The sequence below is a fragment of the Necator americanus genome, chromosome V (genome assembly GCF_031761385.1).
Source record: "Necator americanus strain Aroian chromosome V, whole genome shotgun sequence".
Lineage (NCBI taxonomy): Eukaryota > Metazoa > Nematoda > Chromadorea > Rhabditida > Ancylostomatidae > Necator > Necator americanus.
Window position 1 is genome coordinate 34,201,857 of NC_087375.1, and position 25,577 is coordinate 34,227,433.

The 25,577-nt window shown below is 41.9% G+C and overlaps 3 protein-coding genes across 5 annotated transcripts in view; all 3 read right to left on the reverse strand.

The window, feature by feature from the left end:
- Window positions 1–618: 618 nt before the first annotated feature.
- On the reverse strand, window positions 619–14,645 carry RB195_016069 (uncharacterized protein; the record flags this gene model as incomplete). 2 transcript variants are annotated; one of them, XM_064207061.1, is made up of 9 exons in its annotated part: window positions 619–838; window positions 2,433–2,508; window positions 3,287–3,352; window positions 3,613–3,741; window positions 5,254–5,326; window positions 5,591–5,680; window positions 7,644–7,730; window positions 14,488–14,570; window positions 14,621–14,645. In XM_064207061.1, 9 exons carry the CDS (start codon window positions 14,643–14,645, stop codon window positions 619–621), a joined length of 849 nt encoding a protein of 282 aa, XP_064062942.1. The 2 variants fall into 2 exon arrangements, with proteins under 2 accessions (XP_064062942.1, XP_064062943.1); XM_064207062.1 differs by lacking the exons at window positions 7,644–7,730; window positions 14,488–14,570; window positions 14,621–14,645 and having other exon boundaries at window positions 5,591–5,611.
- Window positions 14,646–15,230: 585 nt separating this feature from the next.
- On the reverse strand, window positions 15,231–15,826 carry RB195_016070 (uncharacterized protein; the record flags this gene model as incomplete). 2 transcript variants are annotated; one of them, XM_064207064.1, is made up of 2 exons in its annotated part: window positions 15,231–15,329; window positions 15,545–15,826. In XM_064207064.1, 2 exons carry the CDS (start codon window positions 15,824–15,826, stop codon window positions 15,231–15,233), a joined length of 381 nt encoding a protein of 126 aa, XP_064062944.1. The 2 variants fall into 2 exon arrangements, with proteins under 2 accessions (XP_064062944.1, XP_064062945.1); XM_064207063.1 differs by lacking the exon at window positions 15,231–15,329 and having other exon boundaries at window positions 15,539–15,826.
- Window positions 15,827–18,513: 2,687 nt separating this feature from the next.
- Window positions 18,514–25,577, reverse strand: part of RB195_016071 (uncharacterized protein) — a gene marked incomplete at both ends in the record, with an annotated part of 12,060 nt that continues 4,996 nt past the window's right edge. The window contains 6 exons of the mRNA XM_064207065.1: window positions 18,514–18,832; window positions 20,488–20,563; window positions 22,389–22,454; window positions 22,714–22,860; window positions 24,052–24,124; window positions 24,389–24,478. Coding sequence (XP_064062946.1) covers window positions 18,514–18,832; window positions 20,488–20,563; window positions 22,389–22,454; window positions 22,714–22,860; window positions 24,052–24,124; window positions 24,389–24,478 — 771 coding nt within the window. The remainder of the gene's footprint in view (window positions 18,833–20,487; window positions 20,564–22,388; window positions 22,455–22,713; window positions 22,861–24,051; window positions 24,125–24,388; window positions 24,479–25,577) is intronic.

Below are 25,577 nucleotides of genomic sequence, written 5' to 3' on the forward strand. Positions count from 1 at the left end.
GCACTTTATAGCCTTCCTTTATTTAGCTTTCCGTAGCAAGGAAAAATAGAAATGTTTCGGTAAAGTTTGATGCAACTATTTCTGCAGTGTACTTCTGAACTTGCAAAAGATTCAATTATCCATAATATGAGTTGACACTGTTAATGAAGTAACTTACTTCTGGTCTTTGAAACAACGGAACTTTAGGCCTGGCTCATACCAAGAATGCCCTATTCATGTCATACCCTTCTCTAGTTCGCTCCCCAATTACCTCGACATTTTTGTGGAAAAGGGCAACAATAAAAAATTAGAGAAATTATGAATGAACGGAACTGATTTTATTTCCTTCATAGAAGCCATACTGTTCACAGTCGTGTAGTGAACTCGTTTTTCTCGAAAGTTTAAACTTTGTGTTATCAAAAAAAATCACTAAATATTATAAATTTTTTTGAAATTTTTAAAACAAGAAACAAATCTTGCAGAGCGATGAAAATTTGGAAAGTAGATTTTGTGTGTAACATAAAGAGACCTCTTGTAAAAAAGCATTGTTTGAGATGTTACTCATGAAAACCAGAACAGTAATCAAGTATGAGTACCAAAGCTATTTTATTCAGTGATGAATAGGTCAGTACTTCGGAATCAGATAATCGAGCCAGTTTTCGCGCTCTTGGTGCTCGTTGTCTTCGAACTTTTATCGCTTTTTCTACTTTTGTTGGACCTGAGACTTTTTGCACGTTCATCTCTTGCCTGTCTTCTGGTTTTGCCTCTTTTTGATTTCATTATGATACATCCGATCAAGGTTGGAATGATGGCTATCAGTAGAATTGCAGCAACAATGATAAGAATCAGGAAAATGATGCTGAAAAACGAATGATTTCTTGAATTGTTCACAAGTACCTGAAGATGTATGTGTGTGTAAAAATTGCACAATCAAGAAAGATGTGTAAAACAAGTTGCTCTCCCGCAGATTTTGAACGGAACCGGCTCAAATCCATTAATTAGGCGTAGATCAAGCAGTTTATTTCAAAACAAACTGAACGTCCGGCTAGAGCCGGACTTCGCACATCTTGCAGTTCTCCCTTCTCTTCCCCTTTCAATAATAACTAGAAATAGCGGCATCTTTTGTGAATTTTTGCAACAGGATCAGTCTTTTCCCTAATAATGTTTTTCCGCGTTCTCTTTAAAATTTTTTTTCCTAGCATCGATTAAAGATTCCCTACTTTTCCCTTTCAAGGCGTTAGTGGTATTAGAGGATATTCTAACTTGATTTTACATTTATATTCCTTCGACATGGCTTTAACTTGAGAACGTGCCGTTTATAGTATAAGTTTCTCTTTGTTTTTTTAAACCAGCAATTAGTACAGGATAATGCGCAAAACAACAACGTAACGTTATGGTCACACTGATAAAGATGAGTTTCTGTGTAATATTACGTAAAATGTTATCCACTATTTAAAGGCACCACGAATCTGAGGTGGTACGGATTTCAGGTGGAGTATTCGTAAAAAGGGGTCGTATATTATGGGATTATGGGAAGGAGTGTGATTCCGTCCATTTTTTCCTAACTGCCGTAAAAAACGGTCCGGACGTTACGGCTTCGGTCGTTCCGGCGCGCTATTTTCCACCAGGAGTTCGATTGGAGCGCGCCAGTCTTGTGCACCCAAAGCATCTTCCGGGCTTTTTACGGCAATTAGGAAGAGATCGACGAAATCACTCTCCTCTCCATAATCTACTATGCAGTATACGAATACTCCACCTCAGATTCGTGGAGTGATGCCTCTAAGCAGCCGTGAACATGCGCGTTTCAAATTTTAAGTAAGAGGTGCTAACATTCTGATGAGACAAAAGGACTGTTGCAATAAAAACTGAGTTATTCCCAATTTTTGAGCCGTCGCACCAATCTCACGCGGTGGAATTCTCCTCCGCGCGTTCTGTTTGCTCTATCTGACGCCGTTGCACCAACTCGAGGCCGTAGGTCCTTTCTCACTGCTTTCTTTGAATTTTGCTACACACAAATTAACGCAAAAACACACCAACGGCTTATTCTTCCGTTTGTATATAGCTCATACTACTATTATTGTCGTGTAAGAAATTTAACAATTACGGGAAGTTCTCCCACACGCACAACAGGACTGGAACTCAATTAATGGATTGTATATACCAGAATGCTTCAAATATCGCACCCAACTTCCATGTTTTTTTTACAGTTGCAGAGTCACAAAAATTATCAAACGTATTCCAATAATTCGCGCTTTTCAATGACGCTTTCAGAGTTGGCAGAAAGTGGCAAAAAATAAGGCAAAGAACAACATCCGTCTAGACCTGGAAATCTGTGAAGTTTGTTGTTTCTCTAGAAAAGAAAGCACATTTGAAAATAAAATTGCTTTCTGCTATTTCGGTGCAGATTTCGGCAGCGCGCGGTAAAATTATATGGAAGGCAGCAAGGAGCTTACAAGTCCAAGTCTATATCACCGCTTTCCTTTCCTTCTTTGTTCCCGCTCTTCTCTTGGTCGTTTCCTTTCAGAGCTCCTGTACAAAAAAGGATAAATGGTAAAGTCTCCGACGTTTAAATCCACGTGGGATACACCGACGCGTTTTTTACAATCGTTGACGTATCTGGTGTTCAACAATACAAGTGGCTTGTGGTGTAACCCCAGGTATTAATTTATCGACCCGGAGGGATGAAAGGAATGATTGGCATAAGGGCGTTCTCGAACCATCGACCATGCAGCCACACCGGACCTCTTACAGACTGCGCTATATATAACTAGCCAATCTGAATCCAAAGTGTGGATATATTATGGTGTCCCACATTTCCTAAATAAAGAAATGTGCTTGCTCAAAGCTATGCATGCTATTGACTATCCAAACTTGCGGTAACTATTCTTTCAATGGTCGTCTAGTCTCATACCGAGCAGAGCGTTCCGATCTAATTCTATACCCAAAATTGGCGTTCAAATCTTGCCTCAATATTTCTCGATATTATTCTGGCTCGAAATGCAGAATGTACTATCATTATAGCAAACACCAGTCAAATTGTGACGAGAGTTGTTTAGTTTCCATGCATGAAGCAAGGGTTCTGCAATTGTAGGTGGAAATTCCAACGAAATTCCAAAATTGGTGGACAAAATAATGAATCAATTGAAATCTGAGGTCGCCATAAATTGGGAGATGCAAAATCTGAGAAAGCCTTCAAAAGGAATTTGGATATATGGATTTTTGCAGCTAAATGACATTTCTACACCCCCAGAATTCGGAAGGGTACAAAAAATTGCTTTTTTTCACAAACACATAACATTTACAGTACCTGGATCTTCCGTAGTTTCTTCGACTGTACTCGGCTGGTGAGATGTTGTTGTGTAAGCTGTGTGTTCTGAAACTAGTTGTTTGTTGTTGCAGCCGCAAATGAATATAATGCTCTGTCAAATTCAATGCATAGGTGAGAAGAGAAAGAGAGAAAGAAAGAAGCAGAGGGCGTACAGAATGAACTTGACGTTGACAACTCAATGTCGCTTCGTAACCAATAAATTTTCTGGTCCGTCCAGTCAACCATGCATAATTATTTTTTTGCTTTAGGAGAAAGAGGTAACAAATGAGAAATAGTGAGAAACTGATGCTTCAAGTAAAGCTTACCTGCCTCTGTAGTAGTTCTTTCTGTAGTAGTTCTTTCTGTAGTAGTGCTTTCTGTAGTCGTTGTTTCTGTGGTAGTTACGGTAGATACGGTGGTGGTAGTGGTAGGTCGAGTCTCAGTGACGAATTTTTCTTGAAATATTCACATAACATCAACAAGTATGACATGACATAGTAATTTAACTTTTGCATGAGGAAAGTTTGGGTTTTCATGTTTTCATGACTAGTTCCTTTAAAAAAAAACTAGGCTTTGCTAGATGTCAGAGAATATTACAACCTTAATCTCACCGGTGCAAAACTGCTAAAGAAACTTGTTGTTGGAGTATATTTTGTTTCAGAAATTTCAATTATTAATTGGTAGTTTGATATATTCCTAGGTGTTCCACTTAGGCCGTAAAAGATGGTACAAGAGATCATAAAGTTTTCCATGGAGAACTGTTACTGGATTGCTCAAGCAGTAACGACCACTACCCAAATGTGCGGTAACCGGTCTTTCACCAGTCGATCATATGAAAATAAGCATTCAGATTTAGCCTTAGATACAATAAGTTCGAGTTACCCTGACATTAAAGTCTTGTCTAGTATGTTCAAAGACCGAGTATCACGATTTTGGAGCGGTCCAGAACCAACAGCGAAAGGGCAGAGTTTGAACAGTTGATTGCGGAACCAGAACCGTGGTCCGCCTCATACTTAAGTAATTATTGTAAAAAGAAAACGGCGTGAATACTGCTGTTGTTCCTACAAGTTACGTAAGAGCGCGTCTCCTTTTACATCCTCCTATCCCTCAGCTGCTTAGCCATTGCTTTTACATGAATTGATAGAAGCACATCATTGTTCTCCGACCGCTCGTTCGTGGAATCGGTGAGTGCAGAATTGTATCGAGTTGGAATTGAAATCGTTTTTTTCAATAAAAAGTATCCCTGCTTTCCACGCTGTCTTCTTACTACGATTATGGAGAGGTGAGAAGAACCGGGATCACGGGTTATCTACTACCCGAACCCTACGCTTTCGTTGTGTGTTCCTCACCAGGTAAATGCCTTTAAAAGCATCACCCCACGAATACGAAAAAAAAAACGAATGAGGTGGTACGAATTTCAGGTGGAGTATTCGTATAAGGGATAGCAGATTATGGAGAGGGGGGTAATCCCGTCCGTTTCTTCCCAAGTGCCGTAAAATAGCCGGCGCGCACAAGGCTGCTCCAATCGAACTTTTTGTAGAAATTAGCGCGCAGGAACGCTCGAAGCAGTATCTTCCGAGCCGTTTTTCACAATTAGGAAGAAATGGACGGAATCACCCCCTCCCCTCCATAATCTACGATCCCGTATACGAATATTCCACCTGAAATCGTTACCACTTCAGATTCATGAGGTGACGCCTTTAAGTTACGAACTGTCTCCATATTCCGCTGGAATGATATAAGAAGTTGAAGTGGCGAGCAGAAAACATCTGCAACTGTAGTTGGGAACATTTGAACATTTGAAATGACTGCTTTGTATTATTTTATTTACAGCATTTGCATTTGAGTACTTACTGTACTTGCTACAAGAAGAAGGTACAGTATAGTTGCACTAAGGTAAATTTGCAGAAAAACAGATCGTTTGAGTCCAGACTTTCTCTCGTAAGAGGAATCAATTTGCTACATACCTGAAGATAACTTCATGATACACTTGGAGAAATCGCTTTGTTCGTCGTAGCCAGAAGATTTCTTCCAACGTTCCTATTAACGCATCACTATTTGCTATGAAATATTGCAGGAATATTTACAGCCATTTAAGGCGACTTAATAAAAGACTTGGAACGCAGTTGAAAATAGGGGGAAAATCAGAAATCTGATGTAATTGCAGAACTGGGTTGATATGTGCAATTTTTCCTGCTGAAGTGCTCTTGTACTCAGCAAAAGCACCCGCACCTCAATGAACCACTCTTCCAGCAAACATGTTTCTATCTGATCGAGTATCAGTCGATTAAATATCATACTCACTTGGAGTGCCGTGAAATTCATGTTGCAGTAATCAGTGTCGCAATAACATACATAATGAAATCCTGTTTTAACGCAGAGTGAAGTTCTTATCTGAAAGGTGATGCTGTCAGTTGTTAATAAGACAATTTTAAAGAGATAGCAGTGTGCCTACTGTATTGTACTGTACTTGTTATTTTCTCTATAATTTGCATAAAAATGGGTGGTATTGACTTCCCACGTCTTTATTCGCCCATTCTGATCACGCTCCCTTGGGTGCTCCAAAAGTTGGGAAATTTTGTCGAAGGTGCTTTTGGGAGTATGCAATATCGTTGTCTTGATAATTATGACAAATTTATAATTCTGGAGACTTTCGGTTACGTGACCACCCCACCTACTGGATTAATGTGGAAAGCTGCACGTTCTTACTGTGATAATTCTGAAATACGCATTGACAGGTGCCTAAAAGTAGAGAGATCCGAACCAGAAAAGCTCTGTGAATGGTGCGTTCAACCTTGTCTCAAATCTTTTGCATTATACTGATTTTCTTCTGCTTCGTTGGGCAGTGGGGAAATTTTTGAAGTTGATTAGTGTTATATGAAGTGCGAGATTCATTGTTTCTAATCCCGTTCTTCTTTTGCCTCAGCGGGACCTAGTGATACTTCCATTGGCTCGATAACGAGAGGTGGTTTCCCAGTAGCTCCAGCTTTACCGAGTAGCGAAATTGTTATCAGAGCACGTCGTGAAGAAATCCCGCCACTCAGTGGACAGATGTTAAAGTGCTCAGATGGTTAGAGACAAGTGGATGCGGGTGTTGAACAGATGTAAGTAGAATCCTGATAATCCGCTCCATTCATTCCTGGAGCAGTGATTTTTTCCACCAATGTTCCACAGAGCAGTCATTATCGTCTTCTATTGACGAAGTTCCGAGAGATGTAGGAGCTGACCTCAGCGTTCCTCGTCCTCGCCTACTACTCCTACTCTTATCTACTTCAGATCCTGTCTTGCGCTCCTGCAAAGCTCTTGCGTGCGCAAACTAGTTACTGTTGTAGCAGGTCTATAGTTACATGCGACTCATGCGGCTTAACGCTTGCGTGTCAGAGTTTCATCAAGGACCCTTCGCGGTATCAAAAACTACGTTTTCCCCGCAACTCGTGCAGATCCACTAATCATGGTCGTCGTCGCGTGTATTTTGGTACCCACCTCATGGCGAAAATAAGTTGTCGAAGTGCAAGTTTCCATCGAGAATTTTAGTCGTCTTGATAGAATCAGGAACCCCTTTCCAGCTCTTGCCACCGCAAAAAAATTGAACCCGAGGTGAAGTTGTTCATCCCTCTTTCTCTCACCAAATTCTGCGCAGAGGTCACCACCAGTGAAATTGAAGAAACCGCGAAGGTATGGCTGTTCTCCGTTGAAATTCTCAGAGTGCTTCTAGAAACTTTCTACCTACTCTTTCTTGTATCCTGATGTTGAAGGATAAGCGAGAATGGCAGTCAATGCTGGGAGCAACCTCATCATCTTATTATCAGTAACATCCAGTATGGGCGCCGAGTTTTAGAAAACGAATTGACAGAAAGAAAAACTTTGCTAACTCTTCTTTTGTCGCTGATTCCTCTTTCAGACCGATGAAGGATATAGACAGGTCCTCTTTATCAAGGAAAGCAACTCTTTAGGCTAATGAGATTAACGAAATGAGACCCCGCATACTGGATTTTATTACTCAGGAAGGTTCGCTTCCACGATTTTCGATTCATAAAGCTGAAAGTGATGTTTTAATTTCTTGCTTTGATTTTCGGGAACATTGTTGCGAATTTACCTAGAATTATAACAGCATTGGAAATTCCTGCGAGCGCTGCCTTTGGATTTATGACATTTATTCTATCCATGCCTGGACTGGTTCTTTGAACGACAATTACTCTCAATAATAAATTTTCCACACTACTTCTGAGGCCAAAAGTAGCTAAGAATATGTCAAGGATAATGTGCTCTAAGCTGTGCATTGCTTCTCATAACTTTCTTCAACCATAAAACTTGACCGATTTGTTGTGTACAGTTTGAGTTCATTGAACAAACTCACATCAGCATAACCGACGTCGAAGTACCCTTTTGGTTTTTTAAGGCAGTCCTGAGCAATGTAAACTGCACATAACTTTTGTGCATCAACCTAGAGTAAAAGTGAATATATTAAAAGAAATGCAGATTGGTGAAATGTAAACATAATGTAAAAATATAGTCCAGTTCTGAAAAAAGGGTCTTGGGTGCGGAAATGCAAGTGCTGTACGAAATTTATGGCGAATGCACCCCGTTGTCATTGCAGTCACTGCTCATTTCATCGCTCATATATGGTTGGTACGGTTGAGGTGGATGTTTGTGAAGATCCCTAAACTCTTTGAAATTCTTTGAAATCCATTGATGTGTAGAAGCTCTACCGCTTCTTGAATATTGATTTCCGAATGTTGTTCAAAGAATTCACGCCGGATTCTTACGAAGTGTTGTCGTGAGACTTTTTTTTCATAGAATGAATGCTTCCGTCTTTTTCTTCTTTTCCTGCCAAGAAGCAGTTCTAAGTTGTGGAACATGTGCAGAGATTCACGTTTTGTTTAAGAAACCAACTGCACGATCAAGGTAAGCCAGATAGATGTGTAGCGGAGACACAGGGAGTGAGTTGCCAAAGCCGAGCCGTAATCAAACGGGCAAAAAACAAGTGCTATATACTGCACGTAAGTTTGTAAAGGAGAACTAGTCGTAATTCAGCTTGAACACTCTATACACTTAGCGTAATTGAGATCCAAAATGCGAACGAACACCATGCATCAAATTGGATTGTCGGTTACTGCAGCGCAGTGGGTTGACCATCAATCCAACCTCCTTAAACTCCTTAAAGTCCTCCTTAAAATTGGGGATAGGTATGGATGGTGTGATGCGAGAAAGGCTTTTTGTTTATCCTTCCTTGTTTTGACAACGATGCTTTGGTAAGAATTTGTTTATGGTCTATGTTTTCGACATACCCTTTCTTATCAAAGACCTGGAAATGAATTGACGTTTCTGATGCTGTGCTGTCCAATCAAACTCCTCTTTTGTGGAAATCCTCGATATCACTCTAGTTGCAAGAATTCAAAACATGAAAACAGGTGGACAATTCTCACCATCTAGAGAAGCTGGTGAACCACCTCCTTTGATCCAAGGCGAATGAGATCTGCACACTTTGCAGTTTTGTTAGTTACTAATTTCAAGCTGGTGTTATGGGTGTACCACATCATATTACACAACCAGTCTGAACGTCGGGCTGAAGCTGGACCTTACACTTTCTGTGCTATTCGCTTTGCTCACCTTCACCGATCAAAGGAAACAAATAGTAGTTCATTTGCTGTAAAATTAGAATTGTGTTTTCAACGTTCCTTTTTCTTCTTTTTTAGAATAAATTTGGACAAAAGATTTTATAGTATTCTTTCTAAACGAGTCACTTCTAAATTTAAAGAATATTCAAACTTCAGCTTGAAACACTCCGTCGATACCAACATAATACAGACACAATTTGAGAGCATTACTCGAAGTGTGGGTTTTCTTTCAATTTTCCCCAACATTTACGCGGAATGATATATCATGATCATGATATATAATAACGAGCTTAGTCCGTGTGTGTGTGTGTGTGTGTGTGTGTGTGTGTGTGTGTGTGTGTGTGTGTGTGTGTGTGTGTGTGTGTGTGTGTGTGTGTGTGTGTGTGTGTGTGTGTGTGTGTGTGTGTGTGTGTGTGTGTGTGTGTGTGTGTGTGTGTGTGTGTGTGTGTGTGTGTGTGTGTGTGTGTGTGTGTGTGTGTGTGTGTGTGTGTGTGTGTGTGTGTGTGTGTGTGTGTGTGTGTGTGTGTGTGTGTGTGTGTGTGTGTGTGTGTGTTTGTGTGTGTGTGTGTGTGTGTGTGTGTGTGTGTGTGTGTGTGTGTGTGTGTGTGTGTGTGTGTGTGTGTGTGTGTGTGTGTGTGTGTGTGTGTGTGTGTGTGTGTGTGTGTGTGTGTGTGTGTGTGTGTGTGTGTGTGTGTGTGTGTGTGTGTGTGTGTGTGTGTGTGTGTGTGTGTGTGTGTGTGTGTGTGTGTGTGTGTGTGTGTGTGTGTGTGTGTGTGTGTGTGTGTGTGTGTGTGTGTGTGTGTGTGTGTGTGTGTGTGTGTGTGTGTGTGTGTGTGTGTGTGTGTGTGTGTGTGTGTGTGTGTGTGTGTGTGTGTGTGTGTGTGTGTGTGTGTGTGTGTGTGTGTGTGTGTGTGTGTGTGTGTGTGTGTGTGTGTGTGTGTGTGTGTGTGTGTGTGTGTGTGTGTGTGTGTGTGTGTGTGTCACGAAATTCGAAAAAGGGGGGTGACGAGTCCACTGGCGCCAGATACCTATAGAAGAGGGTGCGACGGGTCCACCGGCGCCAGATACCTGTAGAAGGAGGTGTGACGGGTCCACCGGCACTAGATACCTATAGAAGGGGGTGTGACGAGTCCACCGGCGCCAGACACCTATAGAAGAGTATGCGACGGGTACAACGGCGTCAGATTTGTGCACCGGCGCCAGATATCCATAATATGGGGTGCGACGGATCCACCGGCGGCGGTGGACCCGGTCATTGGTGTGCAATAACTTAGTGTGCATGACGCAAAAGATAAATGGTTGGAGCCTTTCCATAGCCGTGAGCACTGGGCGCATTGCTCTTCACCTTTATGACTCCTATGCGTGCCTATTTCCTTCTTTGTCTCAAGTTTGTAGCATGCCGTTCTCAGAAAGTGGAAACACGCATGCAAATGGATGCTTAAATAGTAGCAAAATGTTTATGTGATCTGACGTGGAACGTTATCTTTATTGGTAGGATGATGTCTTTCACGTCATTTTATGTTAAAACATCATTCTGTGATAACTATTGGAGGAAATCAAGAGGAATACCCATACTTCGAGTAATGCTTTCAAATAGCATCTACATTATTCTGGCATCGAAGGAGTGTTTGTAGCTGATGGTCGAATATTCTCCAAATGTAGAATTGACGCGTTTAGAAGAAAAACTCCGTAATCTTTCGCCTTAATCTATAATATAAAGAAGAGAAGGAAAGCTAAAACCACCGAAAGTCTGAAGTCCAGCTTTAGCCGGACATTCAGACTGGTATATATATATATATATATATATATATATATATATATATATATATATACATACATACATACATACATACATACATATACCATCTAGTGATGAATACTGATGAAAGGAATGTTGAAAGCTACGCAGTGGCTGAACTACCTGTTGGAGGAGTATGTAGCAACGTCAAAATTTGCCTCCACACGATCCCAAAAGGCTTAAACTCTGGGGAGTAAGCGCTCATGCTCGAAAGCCACTGAGGAGCACAGCAATGATGCATTTCACGACGAACTCAGTTCGTTAATATCCAAGATACCACGCCAGTAATTGTCGGAATTGATACAAATGCAAAGATCGGACTTGAACAACAAACAATGGCCCTCCTGGAAAATAGTCCTACTCCACGGAGCAAGCATCGTATAGTGCAATTCGTCTGAGAGACCTTTGCAAGCAGACGAACCTCATCTTTGCATCCACTTTAAGAAGGATCCCATCAGTTTACATAGCAATCCCTTCGTCAGATATTCAATAATCTAGAGCTGTCTGGGAAGTCCCATTCGATTCCGACCGCCGCCCAGTTTTCCTCAACTTGATGATACAATTCCAGAAAAGGAGTCGTAGAAAACTACATCAACCGAAGCTCGAATTGGAAGGACTGAAAGACAATGACTGCAGAAAGAAGTTCAGCCAAAGAGTTTCGATCGATATTGGATCACTGACCAGAATGAGAATGAACTACGCTGGCTATTTCACTAAATCCATTAGGGACGCTGCAAAGAAAATGCTCCAGATTTTAACACCGGGCGAGAAGATTCTCTTTGCATCTGCGGAGGCGATATCCACGTAATCGATATCTGTATGTACTGCCCGTACTACTAGTGATGCCAGCTAGGAGAAGCGCTGAGAGGGAGGTCGCGTCATCTGCTGAAATGTGATTGTGAGAACGAATGGTGGTCAAGGGTGAAGGAGTTTCAGAAAGCATGAGAGGACAAGAACCCGAGAAAAACCTACACTCTGATATTGCATTATAGCGTCAAGATGAAGGGGTTTTTGCCTGTAATGAACAGTGCCAAAGGAGTCGCTGTCGAAGAAGCAACCCTACCCATATGGAAAGAACATTTCAACGCCTTGTTGAACTGGCAGCGATCGTCAGTTCCTGAACTCGTGCATGCCCAGAGACCGACATACACAGCGGTCAGCAAAAAACCACCTTCGCGGTTAGAGTTTCTGGCACGTATCCAGAAAAATTGAAGAATGGAAAATCAGGGGGAGACGATGGAATTAGAGCAGAGATGCTGAAATCTCTTCCTCCTGGGATTCGTTAGATCGTCCGTTCAGTATCGAAAGCTAATCAAACATAGGAAAAAAAGCCACACGCAACGAACAAGCCGGCTTTCGCAATTGATCATATGTTGATTGTGAGGAGAGGAACCACTTTCAATTCTTCTCACCGAAGACCTTTTCTCGACGCTTCGACCTGATGGAGTTCCACGAAAATTTTAAAGCCTAATAAACAACATGAATAGAAGAATAACCGCCGCTGATCGAACACCAGCAGGATATACTACCTCAATCAAAGTGGGAACTAGAGCGAAATAAAGGACCGTGGCGGGATCCTTCCTGTTCAATATTGCCATCGACGACATACTGCGAAGAATAGTTGAGCAGTGTCCCACCATCTGCACACCTCTTGGTATATCTCGAGCACGTCGACTATGTGGTAATATTGGCTTCAAGAAACGCGAAGTTACAACATGTTGTTTACCTCGTATCGAATTTACCTCCAGGCATTCGCATTCGCACGGCATTCAACTCATTAACCGCGTGCTGGTTGACCCCCATTGCCATGGAAGTCAAGCTGGAAGTCAACCTATTCGCATTTCACCTTATCATAGTGTAGGGATCGGAAACTTGAGCAGCACCAACGACGATGACGCAGAAGCTTGACTGCCTGGAGAGAACGCTGTTTAGACGACCGTAACGCTACTTTTAGTTGATGATGTGCCATAATGGATAACTTTACTCTGAAGTGGATATGTTGTACGGAGGAAAGACACCAGCATCTTTTCCGTCCTTCTAAAGAAGTCTTAGAAAACTTTTTTGCTTCTCTGGAGAGAATATGAGGTGTTCCTATGATGGTCTGATGGTCTTGTCCAAGTTGTCGCGAGGATGCTGCCAGACTCAAACTGGGTCTGCCGATAATGGAATAGCGGGGAATGCTTAGGTGCTATGCGATGTCAAGCTCAAGATCGAACAGGATGTGCTCGGATACGACGACATACACAGGGAAAGATGAGGGTAGCCGCTTTATATCGTGAAACTATTCTGTCAAGTAGCTCATGGGTGTGTTCTTAAGAGAATGCCTCTGATGCCTTCCAAAACAGATATTTGTCTCTCGTGGGTGAACATCTTTCACATATTTTCAAACTCGTTCTCATCATGTTTTTCATTTTGCCACTTTATTGATTCCAAACAAAAGTCAACGAATCACAAAAGTACCCATGATCATAGCAAGTTTGAACGGTCACGCGAGATCTAAGTCTAACACATTATCTCCAATTGCGTATAAAACAGCAAGGAGCTCAGAAGACAGAATTCTACTGTGGATCATCCATCTCAGAGTACCTAAACGCTGCGATATACCAAACTCCTTTCCGAGCACCTCTGCAAGATGATGCTGCATTGGTGAAGTATTGGTGAACCTCCTGAACTGCTGCATTAAACGACAGCTGTTTCATACCAGTCTATAAAACAGGCAAAGTGCGTCGGAATGTTGCTTCGTTTGTAAATAACATGCGCAAAACTGGAGATTCATGCGTAACGTTAGACATTGTGCGATCGGAGTAACCTACTAAATTGAGTCCACTGCGTGAAGCGTCACTCACTTTAGAGAAACTAGAAGGATGCTGGGCATGTGTATTAAAGATCATTTCGCTTGTAGAGTGCGCGTTGTTTCACGTCATTAGAGAGGCACAAGAATGGGAATCGGATGGAAATGAGTTTGAAATAAAGTGCACGATATTAACCATTGAGCATACCATTGCCACCATAGCGGGTTTCAGTTAGCGATCCATCAATTGTTAACGAAAATGTTAGCTCATCTTTTACCAACGCTTTTGTGCCACTGACGTGACGTTCTCAGCTATAAGTTTGCACAATATGCGGTCCCTTAACACTATACGGACACCTGCACTCGAGGACACTGGACGGACTCATTTGTTTTCACTGATAATCTATAAGTACTGGGAAAGATATCGAGACCGGGCAAGAATAGAGGAGACTCATGGGATATGCAAAACATCAAAAACCTCAAACTGTTTTTTTTTTTAAATTTTTCGTTTGAAAAAATAGGTTGTCGTGTCGAAACGATAGGCAAAAATAAACTTTAAACAAAACGTCGTTGTCAAAAAAGACACCATGGATCCCATGGAGATTACCGTGGTTTCAAGAAGATATCGGTTCAATATTTATATAACTTCCCCGCACACTCGAATACAATCAAAAAGTGAATTCCCTATGGTTTCTCACTCGCTGCTTTGTGGAACACCGCCCTATGAATATAAACACATCTACTGAGAACCGTTGCATCTACTGAGAACTGCACTGTGCAGTGAGTAAAACCCCATACGAACCCAAAAAGGGCCAAGGGGACATAGGATAGATGTAGCGTAATGTTTCCGCAAAAGAGATGAAAAGAAATGGTTGAAAATGGTTCAGAAGGCGATCATGTCTGGCTGATCACGGTCTTACAAACTTAGGTACCGACATTCAAAAGACAAAACGATTGGTGTACTTTACACAACGTTAAATGCGTAACCAAGTACCGTCTGTAGCTTTTTATTAAATCTTCCAATGTAGCACGTTAAACCAGATGCACTAGTAAAAACGTATAGAACGAGAACGTAAACTGAAATAAAGACATCAAAACGTCAGCGTAAAAATTCGATAACGACTCACAACAAATAATACGACCGCTCAACATCACTACTGCAAACTACTGCCGAGATCATTTTTGGAATTTCACTAAAGGACGAGCGGGTGTAATAACAAACATCAACACTAACATCTTTCGATGCGTTTCATGAATTTGGGTAATGAGATGTAACCAACTATGTTACATCGACCTTCTATTACTTACACGACTCCACTACACCATGTTGCCTTCCATATCTCCATTGGCAACGGGAACATTACAAACAACAGAACAGAAGTTACGACATTGAACAGGACCCCAAGGGAAGGTAAGTGAGAAATTACAACAGAGCTGGCGCGAGCGAGTGGGTAATCATCACACGTTGTCTCTTCCAATCACTCGCGTACGCTGCGTATGCCCTGTCATTCGTGGCATGTTGTTGGGTGCCCTAGGTACCTCTACCCATTCGTGAATTACGTGACTTACTTGACTTAATCGGCGGGTTGATGTCATCCCCTGACGCGATTACGCGCATCTTCGCCAAGGTGTGCCGTCCTTCAACATAGCTCTGCTCAACCTTCTCGATCTTGCACGGAATCAATACATTCGTCGCTATTCCACATTCTGGGAAACTTTGGGTCTCGCTTAAACTGCCTATCCACACCGAATGTCCTCAGGTCCTCTTTCACCAGCTTTGTCAGAGATTTCCGTTTTCGCCCACATGGCCTCCTCTAGCTTGAAATCGACAAACTCCTCAAATTAGTTGAAAAAGGCGATCTGCTGGTCTCCTTAATATATGACAAAAGAAGCGAAGACGATTTTCCGAGCCACTTTCGATTGCGGTGCAAGATGTTGCACCGCCGGTACACCACATCGATTTCCGCGTAAAGCTCTTCAATGTGGCATATTCTAGGCCAAACGTAGCCATGTAGTTTAATCTAAGCAGCTTTCTTTCCGTGCAGTTAAACCTGTTCATCACCGCAGTTGGTAGTTGGTGCCGCCCAAGTCTCCGATCCGTACATCATGATGAGGCGAACCGTGGATAGGTAGACTAACAGCTTGACTTCGTTGGAGATTTGGTCGACAAAGGAGATAAATGCATAAATGGCCTTAGTGCATCTTTGCAGTGTGTCTTTCTCATAGCTGCAGTTTTTCTCCAGCACACAACCCATGTAACAGAACTCATCGATGGGTTCTATCGGTTGTCCGTCCACCCTGATTCCCGTTCGAGGTTTCGATGAGGTCCACATCTGTTTGCACTTATTAGGGCGTAGACGTAGTCCATAGGTTGTCGGAGTACTCGAGATCAGTCAGGGAGCATCTTGACGGTGCCAAGACGACGTTAGTAGAACATTGATCGATTGTTCTTCGCATGGTGTCATGGAAAGCGAAGTTGAATATTAAGCGCCCTGCCGCTGCCCCTTGCCTTACTCCAGTTACCACCCCAAACGGTGTTCTATTGTACAGCCGGCTGACGTTCGAACTGCAGTTGTTCGTTGATTTATGTCATCAATGTGTCATCAAGGCGTCGGCTCCATTGGCGCTGAGCGCGTTAAGAAGACGGCCTCGATGAGGAGAGTCGAAGACGGCTTCAAACTCCGAAAAGAGAGAAAAAATTGCATTGGCTTTGAATACCATGGGCAAAATTCGATCACTCTCCTAACAAAGAACACCTGGTCAACCGTTGATCAACCAGGGCAAAAGACAACTCGCTCGTCGCGCGTTGTTTCTTCGCGATGGTTAACAAGTCAGTCCAGAATGACCCGATCCAGAACCACGTACATAACTTGCAACAAAGAGATTCCTCAATAGTACCAAGGGTTCATAATGGATAACTTCCTGTGGAGGTAATTATGATCCTATCACCAGCTGTAGATGTCGGCTTTATTTTTCGTAAAAAAATATGGTTGAAATTCCTCTTTTGATTGATAATATGCAAACTTGTCGTCGTTGTATGGCGTTTTCGTTAAAGTCTTCAACACAGAACACAGAAACCTCAATTGCGATAGGGATTGATACGTGACCGCTTCAACGAGAACAACGTCACACTACGTCCCGCGAACACAGTTAATTCGTATCACGAGACCTCTCAACAAAATACGTATCGAATTGAACCAAATCTTGTACTTTTTAATGATAATTTATTCAACTACCTTTCCCTGCTTTCCTTCCACTTCCTTTACTACTTTCCTTCTCTCCCCACTCGTCTCATCACCCCTATTGAGAAAATCCTAACGCACGTTCAACCCCGGTTGAGATTACTTTATCTCCCGATTGTTTAGTCAAGTGCGGCTTCGGGTATATATTATTCTTCATATTTTATATCCTAAACACTCGCTCAAGAAATCAAAAAGAAAATGAACTTTTAGGGGCCTTCATATACGCCGATGATCTGTTCAATCATTCCAATCACCTGAGAAATTTTAGTGAGATTCACTAGAACCAACATCTGAAAGAACATACAAACTGGCTCACACAAATGATAAGGAAAACCCTGATTTATTTGTTATATTTGGAGGAGTCTGTAAAATGCACCAAAAAGAAACGTCAGTGACCGATACGAGGGTTATGTGCAATGTATTCGTATTCAGAAACACGACAACCAAACCATGTACAAAAAATGTAGAAAAAGTAAAAAAAAAATCGGGAGAAATAACGAGACTTTCCCTTTCTTTTTACCTCAGTCTACATCTCAGTGAGAGTCAATACTGTTTGTTGCTCAAAGCCAGAGTCTGTGGCATGTTTGCAACTCTGCTAAAGAGCTCCAAACCTGTTCATTCAAGGAATAGTTTGTTGCTTCTTTCACAAACTAAAAATTCCAAGCAGTACGGAAATGAATGCTCAGTTGTTACAAAAATTAATAAAGATCTTTCCACTCTACAAAAAGTGTCGTATTGATTTTTTTCAAACTCCACTCATTCTTATTTTTCTAAATTATTAAGATGAAGTGTCATTTGCGAAAAACAGAGCATTTCCATGAGCTAATTTCTGATTTCAATCAAAGTGCTGCGACTGCTGAAGAAGATTGTGAGATTTCTGCTGTGCACGCAAGTTATGGGATGAGGGATGAAAGCACAAAAAAGAACGAAGAAGGTGAAGAAAATTGAATAAAACAAAAAAAAAACACGGATAAAACAATGGGGGAAGACTCGTTGAACTAGGAGATCGGACACTAAAAAATACGCGTCATGTAAACGTGAGTAAGAATGTGATTCGTCTTTAAGACCAACGTAAGACCCCTTTTTCTTGAGCGTAAAGACCAAAAACGTTTGAAAATTTTAAGTATTAATTCCTCTCCAATCACAAGACCGATCTTAGCATTAGCAATTCGATTAGACTTAAAGAATGTTGTGTCGGAAAAACTCAGCTTCATCCACCCAGCCCATCACTTCAATGGTCTAGTGAAATTAAATCACTTAGGTTCAGAAGAATCACGACAGCATTAAAACAAAGTTTTTCTTTATACGAGCTATTTTTGAGTTCCAAGATAGAAAAGGCAACGAATTATTTCTCAAACGGTCTGAAAGTCGGGGTGAAGCCGGACATCACACTTTCTGTGCTGTTCGCTGCTTTCGCCTCCACTGATCAATAAAAAACTAATACTACTGAATACACTAATAATAGTAATAATAATAATAATACTGAATACACTAATAATAGCACACTAAATATCATAAATTTTGTTGAAAAAAAAACAAATTTTGCAGATCGATAAAAATTTGGAAAGTAGACTTTGTGGGTAACATAATGAAACCTCTTGTAAAAAAGCATTGTTTGAGATGTTACTCATGAAAACCAGAACAGTAATCAAGTATGAGTACCAAAGCTATTTTATTCAGTGATGAATAGGTCAGTACTTCGGAATCAGATAATTGCAGGAAAGCTTTGGTTCTGATTTTGCAGTTGTTAAAATAAACATTCTGTGCGTCATTTGTTTTTATCTTCCCGACTGTTCCTTTCTGCTGCTCCTTGTCGTTATGTTGCTTCTGTTGTTTTTCGCACTATCGTCCCCCGATCTTGTGCTATTTCCATGGCTTTTCATGCTCGAGCCCGTTTTCGCGCTCTTGGTGCTCGTTGTCTTCGCACTTTTATCGCTTTTTCTACTTTTGTCGGACCTGAGACTTTTTGCACGTTCATCTCTTGCCTGTCTTCTGGTTTTGTCTCTTTTTGATTTCATTATGATACATCCGATCAAGGTTGGAATGATGGCTATCAGTAGAATTGCAGCAACAATGACAAGAATCAGGAAAATGATGCTGAAAAACGAATGATTCTTGAATTGTTCACAAGTACCTGAAGATGTATGTGTGTGTAAAAATTGCACAATCAAGAAAGATGTGTAAAACAAGTTGCTCTCCTGCAGATTTTGAACTGAACCGGCTCAAATCCATTAATTGGGCGGAGATCAAGCAGTTTATTTCGAAACAAGCTGAACGTCCGGCTAGAGCCGGACCTCACACATCTTGCAGTTCTCCCTTTTCTTCCCCATTCAATAATAACTAGAAATAGCGGCATTTTTTGTGGATTTCTGCAACAAGATCAGTCTTTTCCCTAATAATGTTTTTCCGCGTTCTCTTTAAAATTTTTTCCCTAGCATCGATTAAAGATTCCGTAGTTTTTCCTTTCAAGGCGTTAGTAGTATTGGAGGATATTCTAACTTGATTTTACATTTATATTCCTTCGACATGGCTTTAACTTGAGAACGTGGCGTTTATAGTATAAGTTTCTCTTTGTTTTTTTAAACCAGCAATTAGTACAGGATAATGCGCAAAACAATAACGTAACGTTATGGTCACACTGATAAAGATGAGTTTCTGTGTAATATTACGTAAAATGTTATCCACTATTTAAAGGCACCACGAATCTGAGGTGGTACGGATTTCAGGTGGAGTATTCGTAAAAAGGGGTCGTATATTATGGGATTATGGGAAGGAGTGTGATTCCGTCCATTTCTTCCTAACTGCCGTAAAAAACGGTCCGGACGTTACGGGTTCGGGCATTCCGGCGCGCTATTTTCCACCAGGAGTTCGATTGGAGCGCGCCAGTCTTGTGCACCCAAAGCATCTTCCGGGCTTTTTACGGCAATTAGGAAGAAATCGACGAAATCACTCTCCTCTCCATAATCTAGTATGCCGTATACGAATACTCCACCTCAGATTCGTGGAGTGATGCCTTTAAGCAGCCATGAACATGCGCGTGTCAAATTTTAAGTAAGAGTTGCTAACATTCTGATGAGACAAAAGGACTGTTGCATTAAAAACTGAGTTATTCCCAATTTTTGAGCCGTCGCACCAATCTCACGCTGTGGAATTCTCCTCCGCGCGTTCTGGCGCAGCACCTCGACGCCGTCGTACTCGTTTAAATCTATTCTGCTCTATCTGACGCCGTTGCACCAACTCGAGGCCGTAGGTCCTGTCTCACTGCTTTCTTTGAATTTTGCTACACACAAATTAACGCAAAAACACACCAACGGCTTATTCTTCCGTTTGTATATAGCTCATACTACTATAGCCCGTATATAGCTCATACTACCATTATTGTCGGCTAAGAAATTTAACAATTACGGGAAGTTCTCCCACACGCACAACAGGACTGGAACTCAATTAATGGATTGTATATACCAGAATGCTTCAAATATCGCACCCAACTTCTATGTTTTTTACAGTTGAAGAGTCACAAAAATTAGCAAACGTATTCCAATAATTCGCACTTTTCAAGGACGCTTTCAGAGTTGGCAGAAAGTGGCAAAAAATAAGGCAACGAACAACATCCGTCTAGACCCGGAAATCTGTTAAGTTTGTTGTTTCTCTAGAAAAGAAAGCACATTTCAAAATAAAATTGCCTTCTGCTATTTCGGTGCAGATTTCGGCATCGCGCGGTAAAATTACATGGAAGGCAGCAAGGAGCTTACAAGTCCAAGTCTATATCACCGCTTTCCTTTCCTTCTTTGTTCCCGCTCTTCTCTTGGTCGCTTCCTTTCAAAGCTCCTGTACAAAAAAAAATAAATGGTAAAGTTTCCGACGTTCAAATTAACTTGGGATACACCGACGCGTTTTCTACAATCGTTGACGTATCTGGTGTTTACCAATACAAGTGGCTTGTGGGGTAAGCCCAGGTATTAATTTATCGACCCCGGAGGGATGAAGGGAATGATTGGCGTAAGGGCGGTCTCGAACCATCGACCAAGTAGCCACAACGGGCCTCTTACAGACTGCGCTATATGTGATTAGCCAATCTGAATCCAAAGTTTGAGTATATTATGGTGTCCCACATGTCCTAAATAAAGAAATGTGCTTGCTCAAAGTTATGCATGCTACCATTGACTATCCAAACTTGCGGTAACTATTCTTTGGATGGTCGTCTAGTCTCATACCGAGCAGAGCGTTCCGATCTAATTCTATACCCAAAATTGGGATACTGAGGCGTTCAAATCTTGCCTCAATATTTCTCGATATTATCCTGGCTCGAAATGCAGAATGTGCTATCATTATAGCAAACACCAGTCTAATTGTGACGAGTGTAGTTTAGTTTCCATGCTTGAAGCAAGTGTTCTCCAACTGTAGGTGGAAATTCCAGGAAGGGCGGAATACCTTGATCACCTTGACTCCCGTTGATCTTCGAACTGGTCGGGCGGGCGCCAGCAATTCTTCCATTTGTCCCGATCGCGTGCCAGAGTAGCCCAGTGGTTCCTCCTTTCGCGTGGGACACGAAGAGCATCATATTTTTCTTTGAAGGACTTCGTGAAGAAGTCTGACCATCGGGTCGGCGGTCTTCCTGTAGTGCGCTTAATATCGCGGGAAACCCTGTCGCTCACGGCTCTGGTCCAACGGTTGTCATTAAAGCGCATCACGTGTCCGGCCCACCTTATTTTACTTTCCTTGGCAAACGCGGCGGCGTCTCTAATCTTCGATCGCTGACGTAGGAGAGAACTTCGAATCCCGTCCCTCACTTGCGCGAAACGGGATACTCCTCCTAGCATCACTCTCTCAATTGCGCGTTCAATGACGCTCACCGCGTTTTCTTCCTGCTTGCGAAATGCCCAGGTTTCCGAAGCATAGGTCAAAGCATAAAGTACGGTGGTGTTGAAGAGGGGAGCACGGAGCCGGGTGTTCCTGGTCTTCTTCACTACATCCTCGATGCTCTTGTACGCTCCCCAAGACTCCTGCAACCCCGTCCTACCTGGCGCTACCGTACCAGGCTTTCCTCCGGAGTCAGGAGACTCTTTTCTATTACTGTGTTTTGCTTAAAATTTTGAAACCTATGGGCAGGTTGCAAGCCTCTAGTTTCATGAGTTTTTGAGAGAACTTCCGTTCTCCCAGAGTGGATATGTGGAGCTTGTTTGTTGGAGGCGACTCCAAACCTCGTCCCTTGCACCTCCCAGTTACTTGATTGCAAGCTTTTGGCCGGACCGACGTGCGGGATACAAGGATGTCATGAGTAAGTCCTGGGTCAGCAGAAACAGGGAGTCCATCCCCTGAATCCACCTGCGTCTCTGGGCAAGCACAAGGTCGCGTTTGGTCCGCGATCAGCCCCCTATCCACCACCCAGGGACGCGCCACTTAGCCTCGCGACTAACCGGCTGTGATCCCTGTAGTGAGGGAGATCCGTGGGAAGGGCGGATAAAATAATAAATCAATTAAAGTTGGAGGTCGCCATAAATTGGGAGAAGCAAAATCTGAGAAAGCTTTCAAAAGGAATTTGGATATATGGATTTTTTACAGCTAAATGACATTTCTACTCTCCCAGAATGCGGACGGGTACAAAAAATTGTTTTTGTTTTTTTTTTTCATAAACACGTCGCATTTAAAGTACCTGGCTCTTCCGTAGTTTCTTCGATTGTACCCGGCTGGTGAGATGTTGTTGTGTAAGTTGTGTGTTCTGAAACTAGTTGTTTGTTGTTCCAGCCGCAAATGAGTGTAATGATCTGCCAAATTCAATGCGCAGGTGAGAAGAGAAAGAGAGAAAGAAAGAAGGAGAGGGCGTACAGAATGAAATTGACGCCGACAACTCAATGTCGCATCGTAACCTATAACTTTTCTGGTCCGTCCAGTCAACCATGCATAATTATTTTTTTGCTGGAGGAGAAAAGGTAACAAATGAGAAATAGTGAGAATCTGATGCTTCAAGTAAAGCTTACCTGCCTCTGTAGTAGTTCTTTCTGTAGTAGTTCTTTCTGTAGTAGTTCTTTCTGTAGTAGTGCTTTCTGTAGTCGTTGCTTCTGTGGTAGTTACGGTAGATTCAGTGGTGGTAGTGGTAGGTCGAGTCTCAGTGGCGAATTTTCTTTCTTGAAGTATTCACATAACATTAACAAGTATGACATGACATAGTAATTTAACTTTTGCATGAGGAAAGTTTGGGTTTTCATGTTTCCATGACTAGTTCCTTTCAAAAAAAAACTAGGCTATGCTAGATGTCTGAGAATATTACAACCTTAAGCTCACTGGTTCAAAACTGCTAGAGAAACTTGTTGTTGAAGAGGTATATTTTATTTCAGATATTTCAATTATTAATTGGTAGTTTGATATATTCCTACTTGTTCCACGTAGGCCATGAAAGATGGTACAAGAAATCATAAAGTTTTCTATGGAGAACTGTTATTGGATTGCTCAAGCAGTAACGACCACTACCCAAATGTGCGGTAACCGGTCTTTCACTTGTCGATCATATGAAAATAAGCATTCAGATTTAGCCTTAGATACAATAAGTTCGAGGTACCCTGACATTAAAGTCTTGTATGTTCAAAGGCAGAATATCACGATTTTGGAGCGGTCCAGAACCTACGGCGAAACCGCAGAGTTTGAACAGTTGATTGGGGAACCAGAACCGTGTTCCGCCACATCCTTTGAAGGCATCACCCCACGAATCTGAGGTGGTACGGATTTCAGGTGGAGTATTTGTATACAGGATCGTAGATTAAGGGGGGGAGGGGGTGATTTCGTCCATTTCTTCCTAACTGCCGTAAAAAAGGGCCCGGAAGATACGGCTTCGAGCGTTCCGACACACTATTTTCCAGATGAAGTTCGATTAGAGCGCACCAGCCCTGTGCACGCTCCGCATCTTCCGGGACGCTTTTTTACTGCAATTAGGAAGAAATGGACGGAATCACCCCCCCCCCCCTCTCCATAATCTACGATCCCGTATACGAATATTCCACCTGAAATCGGTACCACCTCAGATTCATGGGGTGACGCCATAAAGTTACGAACTGTCTCCATATTTCGCTGGAATGATATAAGAAGTTGAAGTGGCGAGCAGAAAACATCTGCAACTGTAGTTGGGAATATTTGAACATTTGAAATGACTGCTTTGTATTAGTTTATTTACAGCATTTGCATTTCAGTACTTACTGAATGATACTAATGTACTTGCAACAAGAAGAAGGTACAGTATAGCTGCACTACCAGGTAAATTTGCAAAAAAATAGATCATTTGAGTCCAGACTTTCTCTCGTAAGAGGAATCAAATTGTTACATACCTGAAGATAACTTCATGACACATTTGGAGAAATCACTTATTTTGTCGTAATCAGTAGATTCATTCCAAAGTTCCTATTAACGCATCATTATTTGCTATGAAATATTGCAGGAAAATTAACAGTCATTTAAGGCGACTTAATAAAAGACTTGGAACGCAATTGAAAATAGGGAAAAAATCGGAAATCTGATGTAATTGCAGAACTGGGTTGATATGTGCAATTTTTCCTGTTGAAGTGCTCTTGTACTCAGCAAAAGCACCCGCACCTCAATGAACGACTCTTCCAGCAAACATCTTTCTATCTGATCGAGTATCAGTCGATTAAATATCATACTCACTTGGAGTGCCGTGAAATTCATGCTGCAGTAATCAGTGTCGCAATAACATACATAATGAAATCCTGTTTTAACGCAGAGTGAAGTTCTGATCTGAAAGGTGATGCTGTCAGTTGTTAATAAGACAATTTTAAAGAGATAGCAGTGTGCCTACTGTATTGTACTGTACTTGTTATTTTCTCTATAATTTGCATAAAAATGGGTGGTATTGACTTCCAACGTCTTTATTCACCCATTCTGATCACGCTCCCTTGGGTGCTCCAAAAGTTGGGAAATTTTGTCGAAGGTGCTTTTGGGAGTATGCAATATCGTTGTCTTGATAATTATGACAAATTTATAATTCTGGAGACTTTCGGTTACGTGACCACCCCACCTACTGGATTACTGTGGAAAGCTGCACGTTCTTACTGTGATAATTCTGAAATACGCATTGATAGGTGCCTAAAAGTAGAGAGAGCCGAACCAGAAAAAGCTCTGTGAATGGTGCGTTTAACCTTGTCTCAAATCTTCTGCATTATACTCATTTTCTTCTGCTTCGTTGGGCAGTGGAGAAATTTTTGAAGTTGATTAGTGTTATATGAAGTGCGAGATTCATTGTTTCTAATCCCGTTCTTCGTTTGCCTCATCGGGACCTAGTGATACTTCCATTGGCTCGATAACGAGAGGTGGTTTCCCAGTAGCTCCAGCTTTACCGAGTAGCGAAATTGTTATCAGAGCACGTCGTGAAGAAATCCCGCCACTCAGTGGACAGATGTTAAAGTGCTCAGATGGTTAGAGACAAGTGGATGCGGGTGTTGAACAGATGTAAGTAGAATCCTGATAATCCGCTCCATTCATTCCTAGAGTAGTGATTTTTTCCACAATGTTCCACGGAACAGTCATTATCGTTTTATGGTTGACGAAGTTCCGAGAGATTTAGGAGCTGACCTCTGCGTTCCATATCTTCGCCTATTACTCTCACTCTTATCTACTTCAGACCCTGTTTTGCGCTCCTGCAAAGCTCTTGCGTGCGCAAACTAGTTACAGTTGTAGCAGGTCTATAGTTACATGCGACTCATGCGGCTTAACGCTTACGCGTCAGAGTTTCATCAAGGAGATCATCCTTCGCGGTATCAAAAACTACGTTTTCCCCGCAACTCGTGCAGATCCACTAATCATGGTCGTCGTCGCGTGTATTTTGGTACCCACCTCA